A 15,433-nucleotide genomic window follows, 5' to 3' on the forward strand; every position below is an offset into this window, starting at 1 on the left:
TAGAAGCCTCTGAGGGTGACCAAGCTAATCCTTTTTCCAATACAGCGAACTCCCCAACTTGTTGTTCCCTTTGACTTGGCAAAGCTAAGGTTGGAAGGTAGGTCTCTCCATCTGTTAGTTCACCTAACCTGTTCCTGTACAGTTGAACTGTACCATACAGAATACTGGCCAGTACTTTGGGATACGTTTGTTAGCATAGTGATCTATTAAACGAGTTCACTCTTTACATTTGTGTAATAAAATTTCCCCATAAAGTTTTGTCTTTGGTAATAGCCAGCTATTGTCAGGCTCTTAATAGAGATTTCCAAAAATTCAGCTTGATTTGATCAACAAGTACTACCTCTGCAAGAGTAGTATACTAGGGAACCTTATACCCTCAGAATCAGAGAGCGGCAAGGCTATGCTCCCATGATTGCACCACCTAAGTGACAATACAAGAATCAGAGAACACTCACTTGTAAATAGCAAGAGAGGAAAGAAAACAAAAATCAGAATTACTTAGAAGAGGGGCAGGCCGAGGGCAGAGTGTCAGTACTGAAACAGAGGCAAAACCTGGACCATTATGTTGGACAAACACTTCTTAAGTTTCCACTAACAGAGCTGCCTAGGAACTAGCAAGCACACTTTTCATTGGCAGACAACATTCATGGTCAAACTCTAAACTGTCTCTTTATTGGTTGGAGAAGCCAGGTCAAAGGAATGTGGATACTGATTTCAGAGTAAGTGGAGGAAAGGTATGCATCCCTATCAACTAGGATCCAGTATGAAACCAAACATGCAATCTCTTGGAGGAGCCAAATTCACTTAAATGAAACATTTAACATTACAAGTTTGTAAGCACCAGCAGCCAATAAATCTGAAAAATAAGTTTTATTTTAAACCAGTGGTATTGTGTGACATCATATATGGCAGAACCGATTACAGCAAAGTTCATGGATACAAACAAAATAGCAGAATTTCTTTTTTGAAGTGTGTACTTCTGTTCAGAATTCAGGCAGCTGAACAGCACCGCTCTGAAAACAGGGAGTGCGTGCCACGGGAGCTCCCATTAGAGTCTGGACTTTGAAACATTCCCACTCATACATGCAATGTCTATATTTTAAAAAAATCTTGAGCAATATTTCTGCATGAAATCACACTGTAGCGTCTACACATAACATGGCTGATAAAAATAGTCTTGCTGTAGGTTTACAGATTTCCATTTAAATACCTGGACTGCAGATCCAGCAGAGAAGGAGGTTTTCTATTGTCAATTTCATTTGGTCAGGGGGAGAGTTCTGTACCCAAGGCATGAAAGAATTGCTCTCTGCACCCCATCCCAAGCTTCTCTAAGAGGGTTTGACCTAAAGAGAGATCAGTGGAAAGTGTTCTAGGAAAAACTGATGGCTTTATCATCCACCTCCCACCCCTTTGTGCTGCCTCTTTATGCATAGGAATAAATACATTAAAACAGCCGCTCTCAACTCCTATATCAAAGATCCACCAGGATACAAAATACTGCAAAAGCCCTGCTCTTCCCACACAGGAGATGCCTGCAATATATGAACGAATGAAAATGCCCTTTCCCCTATATCCTAAAAAAAGGGCATCTGAGCCACCCAGGACAGCTGCAATATACAAAATACTGAAAGACACTTTCCTCTCCCCAGTCCCTAAACATGGCCATTTCATTCACACAGGATCCCTGTAAAATACAAAATATTCTAACCAACTTTGTCTTTAAACATACTCCCTTTTCCTGTTTCCTCAGGCAGAGACCAACCCACTAAAATAGCCAAAAAGCTCTTTTCCAGGAGGGTAAAATAAAATCACCTTATTAAAGTGTTAATTACACATCCACACAGATACAGACAGTGAAAGGGAGGTTCTGACTTCATGCATGCTCATTCTTTGTTTTGGACTCCAGCATTTCTAAGAAACTTCTTTTGGGGGGCAAAATAACTTCTAAGTTTGGACAATTAAATTGTCTCATGTTTATCTGCTCCTTTGAAGGACTTGTTTCATCCTTTACTCTATAAATCCAAATCTTTTGAAACCAGAGAAAAGAAAAAGGTGCATGTTTATCTGTCCCATATATTTTATCAAAGCTCCCAGAATGGCAGATATGTTCACAATGAGTTGTGCTACAAGAGGGAGGATACTGTGATTTTCCTACAGCAGAGGAACTCAGTACAGTATTTCATTGGCAGACTTACTGCCCCAGTGCCCTCCTCAAAGATAATGCAACAAAGGTAGGTCTACATGCACATACAGCTACAACATGCAAAAAAACCCCACCCCATCTTGTTAGGAATAAAGTACACAAGCACACAGACACAGCATGAATCATCTCCAGCCTCTGCCTGTGTCTACTGGGCGCTAATGCTGGGAAGCCTCAGAATGAGAGAAAAGGAAGAAAGAAGTATGGTGATTCCCAACCCAAGGGCACACAGTCTGTTGCCTTGGAAAGTATATTTCCTGGTTATAGTGTTCATGCCTGGCGACCTGCAGCCCATGGAAAGCTGTGGGCTCAGAATTCCATTCAAGAATGTTAACTCCAAACTCACTTTCACTCTTTTCCCATTCATTTAAGGCACAAAACATATTTACATTTTCAAACAAATCCTTCTCATGTTTCAAGAATCAAACCGAGATATTTATACTTTCTGCTGGTACACAATACTGGAAAGAGGCTTTGGATGTAGATCGGCCCTCTGGCATGAAACAGAAAAAGACATCACCCCAAATCTGGTGCTGCAGAAAGCAGGGGGCTCTGTTCAAGTATACAGCTACCTTCCATTATCTATAAAGTCACTTCCTCAGAGGAGAACCATTTTAATGGCAACAAATGTGACTGAGAATTAACTGAGCTTCCCTGCATTATGTCTGCCTTGCCCCAGCAGCAATGCAAATTGGTTGCTGTCGGTTACTCTGGAAGGGCTTAAAAAAAAAAAAGTGAGTGACAAATAGATCTTCAGAGGCTTGTCCTAAGCTGTACACAGAATACAAGATAGCATGCAGCATGTTTACATACAGTCAGCCTTCCTCCCTCCCCCCATTCAATACACACACACAAACACGCACACAAAACCCCTCCACCAAGGAGAATATCTTTCTGTCAAGAGGCACTTGAATGATATTTGGAGAGTCCCTATGAAAAGGCCTTCCCCTCACAGTGAAGTGGGACAAACAGAAGAGAGGCAGTTTCTCAGGACTCCATCTCCTCTTGGTCAAGCAGCGGTGGCACAAAGCTGACTACTTCATCATAAGTCAGACCTGGAGGGGAAAGAGTGACAAACTTAATACAGCAAGATTGCAATTTTATAACACAGCTTCTGTTGGATTCCAATGCTCAGAGCCACATTTCAAAAAGAAAACATGCTCTAGATATTCTGAGCAAAAAAAGCCAATGGGCTGATATGCCAAATCTGTCTACATCAGAATGTTACTTCCAGAATGCCAGCACGATATACTTTTGCAGTCTCCAAAGGGTTGAACTGCATAGTCTGCATGAACTGATATTTGTATTACCAGCTAGCAGATGACTGTATTCATTCTATACACAGCATGTCACCAGAACAGTACAAGGTATTCCCAATGAATGAAGAGGCAACAAAACTAATGAGATCCTATATCAGCGCATACAACATTTCTATCATCTCCCTCTCATGCTCTCCACCTCCAAAGGTTTGCTCCAACCAACCACAAAAGCTATAGTTCGATGTTAGCTCATGGCATCTGCTGTAAGATATGCAGCTTGCCTCAGTAATTCCTCCTTTCACAGGACTCACTTTTCCATTCCTCAATCTCGAGTTCTCTGCTTTCAAAGGACTGGTCATAGGGGTCTGCCACTGGTTCATCATCTGGATCATGGTACTGAGAGAAGTAGCCATGGGCCAGTGCCTCGGCTGCAGTAATTCGCTTGTCTGTGTCCAGCACCAGCATCTTCTCCAGCAAGTCCACAGCTATCAGAACCCCGAGACAGAGAAAAGAATGACGTTTTACACACAGGGAGCCATCAAAACACTTTATTCTAAGGCTCAAGTTTATATAAGTACCACCTAAGGAAGTTTGTAGTTTTTCATGAAACCCCGCCCCCATCCTTTCAAGGTATATGAGGCATCTCCATATTGAACTACTCCATAGTCAAAAACAAACATGCGTGAACAAATCTCAGTATTCCAAGATATGCTAGCATTCAGCTTCACACTTCCTCATTACAAGATTTTACAGACAGCAGGAGTGATAGCTTTTAAAATGGCAATTAGTCAAAAAATATACAGCAGTGGATTCTACTTTTAATATAGACACCACCAGCTAGTTGTATGGGACAAAGCCAAGAACAAGTGTTTCTCCCTCTCCTCAGCAAATACTCTGGATTATAATTAAGATCTGTATTAAAAAATGCAGAAGCAGCTCCCTGGAAGTCAGTGCCAAGCAGCTAGCTGAAACATTAACTGGTAAATATCTCCTACTTTAGAGGCCCAAATAAAAGTGTCAAGGACTTTAAATTTTATATTTAACTAGCGACTTATACCAGGGATTATTAGTCATGCTGCAATCTTTATTTTATACATCTTGTTGTGGAAAAAAGTTCCTAATGGTCTATTAGAATGGTGTTCTTAAAAGTAGATGGAACTGCTGACTCACTCACTTCCCCTCTCCACCACCAAGAACCCTTCTAAACAAATCCATCCTCACACTAATCCAAAGGGAAAATCCCAAGTCTCCAAATCAATGAGCAAGACCGAACAATATCTGCCACTAAATCCCCTTCCAGGAGAAGTGCTGCAAGCCTTACCCAGTGGATTGGCACCAATAAACACATTTTCAAAGTTCATCTTTGGCATGTAGGACAAAGACTGGATGTAGTTTCTTGCCTGTGGAAATAAATGTTTTGTTAAAGAACATCTCCCAGCCACCAAGATGTGGAATGCGCCTCAATTTGTCAGAAGTATTTTGTTGTGTATACACTGCCTACTTACTTTAATTCTCCTGCTCTCACCTCTGTGACTCTTATTAGGCACATCAATTTTATCCTCTCTCACCTACCAACCATCCATGGTGGGGGGAAGGGGTTAGAGATAATGACAATCAGAACTTGCTCCATGGTTTGTGCAAAAGTGGAAACAAAGTACAGCCCAGAGATCTATTGCAAAAGCTTACTGCCTCCTCTAAGAGACATAAGAAGCATATCATATACATCTTCATGGTATCCAGTGGCAAATCATTCAACTGTTAAGTAATACTCTAAAAACAACAACTCATTCAGGTTCTCCTACATCCCAGAGGCTGACAAGTTTAGTCTGCACTGTTCTAGTTTGAAATTTGCTTTAGGGTTGTTTTAAAGTCTTGCTGAACCCAAGAAATCGTGACCTGAATTGCAAACCCCTGTACATCCTGTCAGGTCTCACCTCATGGCTGGGCATCCTGTTAATCAGATATGCAGGGGGTGTTCCCGTCAGACGCATGATCTGCTGAAGCTGGTTAATATCTTAGGTGCCTAGTCAAGGGCTTTGTTAAGAACAGTGCAAAAAATCATTTTAAACATAGAAACACAGCTGCATACAAACTATTTCTTGTGCCCCCCTACAAGGCACAGATCAAACAGGCAAGAACCACTCAATCTGTCAGACATACTTGTGAGGTTTAGTGATGCGGACTAGTGAGCAGCTAAAGGAAGTGATTCCTAATTCTCAATTGCTAATAGCCTGTCAGCACAAACAGGCACAAGTTTAACAGCCAAACTCAAACTTAATTTACAGATTTGCCTCCTTGAAACTTCTCAACAGTTTACCCAGGCTATTGCATTCACATGTGGCCGCTGAACAAACTGATCCTCTGAACTGGCTTTAAATGCATAGCTTTACTGACTTACTGCACAGGAAGCTGTCAAGACCCTTGTGGCCTAGATGCTGGTGATATTAGCTCAGCAACTGGCACCTTCCCTCTGAACAGCTACGCAGACAGTGTGATATGTGGGTGAGGTGATGGTAGACAACAAATGCAGGGTTAGCAAGACATTAGCATTGCACAAAATAAAATATTAGCCGATGTCACTGAACAAAAGTGGAGAGAGTTTAACAGCAACTAAAATGAGGCAGAAAACCCTGCCGGGGACAAATGCAAAGAACAAAGCAAATCCAGAGCTTGTTATAGGAACATCACCCCTGCCCCACACATAAATCCCCATCAATTTAGCTCGAGGTTATCTTCATACAGTACAAAACAGAGCAGTGTCAATACTTTCCTGTATTTTATGCAAAAGATTCTTAGTGTGGACTTAGATGAAAGGAACTCTGCTTTTCCTTCATAGAAGTAAACCAATGTTTCTCAACTCAGTGCCTATATTCTGAAAAATCCCTCCTGATATACAAACTAATCTAGCCCCCTTGACCTTTCCTAGTCTCTATCACATCCATTGTTCTCACACCACTGGCACAGAGAGTGGCATCACCATCTTCAAATCATGCCTCAAACGTTCTCTCTTCACTTCATTTTCTTCCTTCCCAAAATATGGTTTGCAGTGTTGTTGTAGCTGTGTTGGTCCCAGGATATTAAAGAGACAAGGTGGGTGAGGTAATATCTTTTACTGGAATTGGTCCAAGAAAAAGAAAGATTACTTCACCCACCCGGACTTCCCAATATCTGTCGCTTTTTCCTAATGCTATCTCTAAATCTAAAATTCAGGGCTTGTTCACATGAACATTTAGTTTGCAGTAACCTGGTGTGTGTGAATCTATCATGCTTTAACCTTCCACTGACAACTGTCCATGCAGACCCTGCTGAGGTCCATTAACAGTTGGTTAATGACCCCTGATCTAGTCCTCATCAGCAGTATCCACACAGATAGTCCATGGCAGATTAAAATTTGATCTTGCTGCAGACTAATTGTTTCAGGGTTTGTCTACACAATTATTCACCTGTTTAACCTAACCCTTCCTTCCTTCACCTCATCCAGTCTCTCCTCAGCCTACAGGTGGTAGTTTCAATGACAGCCAAAATATTCTCCTCCCCTTAGCACCTTTAGTTTCTCCCAATCTGACACCAAACAAAATCAACCACATTCTTGGCCAGATCAATAATTTCTCCTGCAGGATCAACTGCTTAGTCATTAATGCATAATTTAAATTTAATCTCCAATTCACCAAAACTGCCCTCTTTTCCAGACTATTATAGCTATCACCTCAAGTACTACCCTATACGTTCTGCCCTTTGGGTCAATCCTATCCCTCGGTGGTTCTTCTCCCAAACTTCCGCAGTTCAGAACACTACAACATGCTTGCATATGTGTCAGCTACCTTGACAATCTAGGGACACCTACCCGTAAGTCCCAATATAACATTGAACTTGAATCCTGAAGGACTTGGGGTCATCAACAGGGGAAATATTGATGTACCAAACAAAAAAAAGTCATAGTTTAGTAAAGGGCTTAGAAAGGCTACTTAGTCCTACAAAACCCCTCTCTAATCTGTAACATTTTAATCATTCTGCGATTTCTAAAGTCACTGAAACTCCTCACTCAACTCTTCAAACACTCTCATTGCATGCCTTCATTTATCTGCCTTCTCTACCCTTCCTGCCACAAACTGCAAAGAGTTTGATACTTTCCTCCATGTAAACAGCATCCATTCAGCATCACATCACAATCATCTCTATCCTCCTAACTTTATTTCTCTTCAAGTAAACCTACCACAGGGGAGTATGGAGATAGTTAGTTAACCTCAAGGGCTCTCTTGCATGAAGTTCAGCCGGATCCTAAAATCTATTATCTCTCTTATTCAACATTTATATGAGGCTGATGGGGAAGTTAGTGAGATATCAATGGGTTGCAACCCACACACTACATCCTTGAAATTCAGCTCCACATCGTTCATCAGTTCAATCACACTGCTTTTTCAGTGTCTATCTGAGAATCATGGCTAACAGGGCGAAGTCCACTCCAAATTAGTCTGAGGTGATAATGGTAGTCTGAAGAAAACTATCAAAGGAAATGGAGAAGGTACCCTTTCCGCTGAATGGGACGGTCCACCCATCTTTTGTAACTCAGATTTGCGACCTAGGATGCTTATTGGATCCTGGGCTGCTTCTATATATTCAAATATGCAAGTGTATTCAAATGGGCTTCACCTCTATGTCTGAGAAGAGATCTTCGAGCTAACAGTCTATAAATGAGATATCAGGAGCTGGTGACAGTGGCGGGCCCTCAAGTCTGGAATTCAATTCTTTGCTGTGGCCCTGGCTAAACTATGAAGAAAGTTTGCGTTTAAAAATGTGTTACTTTATCTAACATGTTTTTAAACACAAAGAAATTAAGGTTGACCATGACAAGTTAACACATCTTTAAAAGTGTTAAATCTTGTCTAAACCAGTGTTTAAAGTCATGTTAATACACCCATAATACCTAATGTGTTTTAAAACAACCTATTTCTCTAGTCTAGACAAGGCCAGTGTTTTTACTTAATGATCTTCTCAAGATCCTGCAAGGCATATTTATTCAGGCTTTTCCTGAAGGAGATATATTGCCATTTTCATGCCGTTTTCCCCACATATTCATTTAAATTGTGACGTAGTTTTTAAATTCCACCCCGCTCCTGCTAAAATTGCCAATATTCCCCCACCAAAACGGCTCACTCTAAAATTGCCACCTCCACTCTAGAGACCATATCTCTACATCTCTTCATGACTCCCATAGGCATAACTATCCCTGTCATGCTAAAAACCACAGCTATCACATCACAAAGAAACCCACCAAATCAAATTGCTATTAGCTATCTCAGTACAATATTGGAGAAAAATGTCATCTCTTCAATAGCTTCACCATGTGAGGCATCCATGAATGCCAGTTGGTTTCTGCACCATCCCCTCAGTCTTTGACCATAATGTAATGTTTGACATTACTGACCATACCATACTCCTAGAACACTACCTCTGGTGTATCTGCACCCCAGGCTTTGCTTTACTTAAAGGAGACAATACTACACCACTATAGAAGGATCCAACAAGGCTTTGTTCTCAACCCTCTTCTCCTCTCCATCTACCTCCCCTTACTAGTGTTCAGCATTTCATAAACATTCCAGTACCATTTTTATGTTGAGGTCAGTGAAAACTTGAGCAAAGTGTCCTCTCTCAATTTATACTCTGCCTACCTGCTCGAACACATCACTCAATTCTTGCTTAACTTCCTTCAATCACCATAAAAGATGGCTATCCTCTTACTTGATAAGGGGAATACCATTAATTACATCTATCTAGCTCATCTCAATTCTGAACATGAGTTCACTTCACAGATTTGTAATACTGCAGTCACTAAGATACATTTTCTTTGCAACTCTGAGTACTATAACTTCAATAAAATGACAGCTACAGTGATACTCATTCTGTGAATTGCTCACTGATTTCATGCCTTATTGTGAGTCCTTTTATGTCCTCCCCCAAATTTACCCACACCCAAAGTTCTGTTGATTCACAATGCTTCAGCCCACCGGATCTTCAGGACATCTCTTGGCCACCGAGATCTAGCTCTCCCTATACCTGACCTGTTCAGTTCTGGCCTCATCTGACTTCTCGCATGTCTGATAGAGGTCAAACCTTTCCTGCTCCCACATATATGATATATGAAATAGTCTACTCATCCCCCACCAAACTGATCCTCTGATTCTTTAACAAGTACCTCAATACCATTTTTCTGCAGCTTGCAACTAGAAACCTGTAAGCCAGTTCATTACATCAGTATTTACTATGCATTAGCAACCCATTACCTTCTGCTACTCCCCCCCTTCCCCATATACTCTCTTTAAAAAAAAAAAATTGGAATATCCCCTTGGTGTAACTTCTGTGCATTTTAATTTTGTGAACAGGTAAAATTAAGTGTGATTTATTTTATACTTTGCCTCCCCAAAGAGGTTCATAATCCAGGAACAAACATTTGTACATGGCAAAGGTGGTAGGAAAGACTGAAGACACTGGTCATCATTTAAATAGGAGTCTGTCTAAATAAAGCTTCAGTGGTCATAGATACATGCTGGCAAAAGTACAGTGAAAATTAACACATCCATTAGCACAGCATGACTGTCTGAAGTGGCTAGGCTGGTTGTGCACTTCTTCCGTAGTGGCCATCTCTTTCCTAATTTAGCACCTGCAATGCCGTTTGGATTTTATGCTCTGAAAACAAAAGTCTCAGTGGTGGCAGCAGCAGCAGCTCATTCTGCTGTCAGATGAAAGGCTGCTTTGGGAAGAACACACAAACTCCCATAGAGAAATTGCACATGTTTAGATGTCATGCTCATTTTTGGATGGGATCATTTGCCCATAGAGAGTCCCTTGGACAGGCAATCTGGAGAAACAGTGATTGGTGCAAGTCCCAAGATCCCAACCATAAGAGGTGCTTCTCCAGTAGTGTCTGCCCGTGTGATCCTTTGTGAAGTACAGACCCACAAAAAGAAGTCAGGAAAATGTAAAGTGAGCTGGGAAAGAGGAGTTCACACCATGGATAGGGCAGGAGGAAGAGAGCTCAGGCAAAATATGAACTCACGGACACCCCAAGAGAGAAAAATGAAAAAAGGAAAAGACCAAAAATCCAGAAAAAAGATCACAAGGTACAGACAGACTACGAGAGGGCAGAACAGAGGTAGAAAACACATGGACTCCCAAAAGGGCAGATTATTACAATCAAAGTATAAACTCACAGACTCTGAGGAGATTTTCTTCAAAAGCTCAGGCCCTGGGGTTCCAACGAGTCTCAAAATGAGCTTCAACTGATCAATATCTAATGGTGAACCATAAAGGAAAATGCTGGGACAAATCAAAATGAAAAAAAAAGTTCAGAGTATCAGCCTAATGAAGCTGGAGAGTTAAGGTCTAACAAGACCTTATCTGAATAGTCATTTAAAGCAAACTTTATACATTCCTTCTGTATAAAGTTAAACATCCCCACACGATGCACTTGTGTCTAAATCATTTACATTAAACAACTGGACCACAAATGTGCACACGTGCATTGAGCAGAGTTGATCACTTACACTTGACTGCCATGAACAATGCACAGCAGACATTGAAGACAAAACTTTTGTCTCACCGGCAAGGCTTAGTTCACATGCTCACTCCACCCTTTAACATCCACCCAGAGCTTTAGTAGCTAGCAATATTAAGCACATTAGTAATAGATGCAGTAAAGCAGAAGGCTGGCAAGTGTAGGTGCTAGTATGCAACAATACATGGCCATTTGCAATTGACTGCTGAGACAGTCTGACCACTTGTGACAGAATGACTGGATGTCACAGAATGACTGGAACTTGCTTGCTGTCTAGAGTTGTTCTAGCAACCTAAAAACTGATCTGCTGCACCCTTCTCTCACTTCCCATGCTGCACGCTAAACTGCAGAACGTTAAAGTGGCCAACATAGCCAGCAGAGGGTGCTTACTTCCTACTGGCTTCTTTTAGAAAATATGAAGTGGACTACAGCATCTTGTTTCAACACTGCTGCCAAAATAAAACAAAAACAAACTAACAGGCAGAAGCTTTGCAAAAATAGGGCCTGAAAGTCCCCAAAGCTGTATATCTGTATGATGAAAAGCTTTGTGCTTCCAATGGGACTGCTGATCTAGAATGGACACAATGCCCAGTCCAAAACAGAGCTACTATCAAGTAATTTAGACAACTGAGCTGCTCTCTTTGAAAAGGCAGAAAATAAATCTTTAAGAAATCTAAAATAATGTACATGGAGAAATCTGTTAAAATACTATCAGAGGGTTAGGCATGTTAGTCTGGATCTGTAAAAAGTGACAGAATCCTGTGGCACCTTAGAGACTAACAGAAGTATTGGAGCATAAGCTTTCGTGGGTGAATACCCACTTCTCAGGACTCTCTGTCGCTTGTTAAAATACTGTTACAGGTCTGATAGTCACAAGAATAAAGAGCCAGACTGGACATCAACTTTTTTAAAAATTGGGAGCAATCTTATTCCATCTCTAAATTGCTCTAGTATGCTGCTGTCCAAATCCCATTAGTGATTTCAGACTACATCATTCAAGTTTGTTTCTGGAATATCATACTCATAAAATTGCATTAACATAGTTATGGGTTTTTCTTTAAATACAAGATAATCTTCTTTTTAGGCAGCATTGTTCACCACAAGGGAAACAATGCCATGCTGATCTCATAAATGCAGTTGCAATTGTATCTCACTACATGGCATCTCTTTACTCAAATGCCACAAAGCATACATTACTACAAAGTATTCTTACAACTTGCATTTTGCATATATTAGACTACAATTCTTACTACAAAAGTCTTCAAGTGGTGGAAACATTTAAATTAAATTTTGCCTATGCCCAGGGGTTGTTTTTCAAATAGCTATTTTTAAAACGAGCCTTGTACTCCTAAAATGCATCTGCTGATATTAGGGACTCATTGCAAGTCCAATTCTACTTGTTAAAGCCATACTTTGACTAAAGCTTGGTCTACAATAAATGCATCTAAAATGGATAGAAAAATCTATGCTATAATATACTTTGACAAACAGATGAGTTGATGTTTCATTCACTTTCAAAAAGTTCACTTTGATTAAATTGATTGTTTATCAAGTTTGAATCAAACATTACAGCTAATGATCACATACATGTACCGGTAATCACTGAACTGCAAACTCTTAGGCATCAAAACTTATAATGGAATCAGAGATTTCTGTCATATAATTAGCAGAAGACTGCTATAGTTAATACTATCAGCTATATTTAAATGGCCCTGATGAAAGTCAATTTAAGACAGCCATTATACCCTTCACTCATGCTCTTTTGCAAGAAAAACATTTGTGCAAGCTAAGGACTGCCTGCATGCCTTCATTTTGATTTGATATTCTTTGGTTTATTTGTATTTTTTAAATTTAAATTCCTTTTTAAGCGTGTTTCAAAATCAAGCTTAAGACTATCAGAATTATGGATTTGGGCCGCTATTTAAAATGCATTACCCAAAAGGAGACAGTATGGTACTGAAATTGAAATATAGAGCCAGAATGAAGTGTGTATGTTTATGCACATTAAGAAATATGGGAATAGTTGCTGTGCATATAGATTCATTGAGTTTAAGACCTAAAAGGATCATAGGACCCTCCTGTATAATAGTCACTAAAGACAAAACAGAGGCCATGACCACTTGTGATCATTAAAGACTCCATGACTTTTCATTAAGCGAAACAGTAATATCCTGGATGTCTTGAGTAAATTCAAAATGTCAAAAGTATTCTGAAAGATCTAAATATTCCCTGAAGTTTTAGCTGAGCAAGATCTTCACTTTTTGTCCTAAACTACTAGAGCATTGCTGTGCTCTTGTGGTTGCAAGAGAAGATACCCATGTATAATTTACAAATGCAGGACATGTCCATTTAGGGAAGTCTACATCAGTGTGTTCGAACCTGGGTGGATACACCTGCACAGATATCCCTAATCTAGATAAGACCAAGTATTTGAAAGAAATGTGAAGTATTAATGTTAAATTTGCCCAGTGTTATTTTAAGATGCAAAAAAGGCTTGATTTATAAGTGTGAAAGAACTGAACTAAAGTGAAAGTCAGAAGCATTTTTTTATTTTGGTAGTTACACTTTAAAAACTCAATAACTATTTGGCACTCACAAAGATGATTTGATCTATTTTATGAAAAATAGATCCAGTATATAATTTTATAAATAAAGAAAAATATTTACTACTGTGTCTAAATTTTAAGATCCTCTTATTTTTAAATCTTACCTGATAAAGAAAAGATGATCAAAAAAGAACTGCAATAGTGCTAGGGTCTGAACTCCTTAACTGAATTACCCATTCACAACAAACCCAGAGTGCTGGCTTTGATCTGGTGTGTGAACACAGGTGTACAGATGACGCTATTGCACATAGTGTGCTGTCTGCCGTGTCAACCCTATTCTCAGGAGACAGCAAGGTATTAGAAGTTACTAGAAATTTCCAAAGTGTATTACACTTCAAGTACCTTGGTAGCTCCCAAAAGCAAAACTAATGTGCTGAGTGGACATTGCAGCATGCAAACATGCAAACTATTCCATCTAGTTTAGGCCTACCATCTGTATCCCACTGAATTACAAGCATAGCCTTAACTAACGGGGCAAGTGGTGCCAGAGTGAAGTGAACGCTGTACATTTACACACCAAATTAACAAAGTTAGTAAACACACAAAGCAAAAGGAAAACAAAAACAAAACACAAAAACTCACAAGAAGAAAAGTGTATGGAAAGGGAAAGCAGAGCATGCAAACCTCAAAAGGGATCGCCACAGGCTCTCCGAGGACTCAAGTCCCAATGATCCTGAAATGCAGAAAACAATCAATCTTCCATCATCATCATCATCAGCAGACACTGCAAGATTACAGGAGCTTATCCAAGCAAAGCATGTCCAAAGAATACTTGAGAGGCTAGACAAGCAGAGCAAAATGTACCAAGAGACCATGTAATTTCCAACTGGTTCATTTTCAACATGAAACTTCTGGAGAACAGCACGTGATTGGACGGCAAAAAAATTATATATATATTCATCACAGAATTTAACGGAATACAGTCAATTTAACAGTCAGAGAAATATAATTTTGTCTATATTGTTATAACGAACGTCCAAGATTCCCAACAGTGAAAGAAATGTTTGTTTCCTTTTGCACATGATAGTACTTTGTACAGAGAAAACAGCAAATCAGCTTCCTCTCTTATTTGTGTGGATCAGTCACATTGAAAAAGCGGTGATAAAAATGTTTTTAATCAATGGGAAAATATGCTTGTAAAAGCACAAATATTAGTATTAAACATAAGGGAAGATTACAAAGATCTGAAATCACTTAATTCATTTTCTGAAGATGACTGAATTTCAAGAGGACAGTGAATGATTAATCTGATTGTGTGTCAGTGAGAAATTAAGGTTTTCGGTCAATTACAGTCCTTGATCTTATTCCCATCACCCCAAAATTTTCTGCATCTGTTGATTATTTCCCTACAACTCTTCCCTCATCAAAAAAGATTTTACTAACTTTAGAACCTCACACATTTGATCTCTGAGTTTCACCCCAGAGGTAACCAAGACAAAGATAACACTTTAGAGACTTAATGTTCCCACTGTACATATAATTATAGAAACTATGGCTAATCTCTTGAATAATAAATCCCCAATGCTGAACACGTTGGGAGCTCAGGGCACTGATCTTAACAAATGCAGAAGATCTGGGTGTGTCACTACCTTTAGTTCCTTGTTGCTGTCTATGCAGGACCAAGTCAAAGTTTGGGAGGGTGTTAGCCCCCTTTTATATCTTTGGCCTGGGGTGTAAAGGCTTAGGTACACACACAACCTCCAACAGAAACTGTTTTCCAGAACATGCTAGCCTCACGTGCATAGGATATGCATGTTACTTAAGGTGGGAATCCATGCAGGCAATGCTCAAAGAACTACTAAAGGCTTTCTATATC

General features: G+C 39.8%; 1 protein-coding gene across 4 annotated transcripts in view; it reads right to left on the minus strand.

The window, feature by feature from the left end:
- Nucleotides 1-855: 855 nt before the first annotated feature.
- The window catches only part of MAPK14 (mitogen-activated protein kinase 14), a 55,485-nt gene continuing 40,907 nt past the window's right edge, over nucleotides 856-15,433 (minus strand). The window contains exons 9-12 of one of the 4 annotated variants that reach the window (XM_065592392.1): nucleotides 5,394-5,473; nucleotides 4,781-4,859; nucleotides 3,741-3,944; nucleotides 856-3,255 (exon numbers count right to left, since the gene is read on the minus strand). In XM_065592392.1, the coding sequence (XP_065448464.1) occupies nucleotides 3,742-3,944; nucleotides 4,781-4,859; nucleotides 5,394-5,473 (362 nt within the window). In that variant the 3' untranslated portion in view covers nucleotides 856-3,255; nucleotide 3,741. Of the gene's footprint in view, nucleotides 3,256-3,740; nucleotides 3,945-4,780; nucleotides 4,860-5,393; nucleotides 5,474-10,667; nucleotides 10,748-15,433 lie in introns of all 4 variants that reach the window. The other 3 variants (XM_042861492.2, XM_042861493.2, XM_042861491.2) reach the window with 3 other exon arrangements.

Source organism: Chrysemys picta, chromosome 4 (genome assembly GCF_011386835.1).
Source record: "Chrysemys picta bellii isolate R12L10 chromosome 4, ASM1138683v2, whole genome shotgun sequence".
Taxonomy (NCBI): domain Eukaryota; kingdom Metazoa; phylum Chordata; order Testudines; family Emydidae; genus Chrysemys; species Chrysemys picta.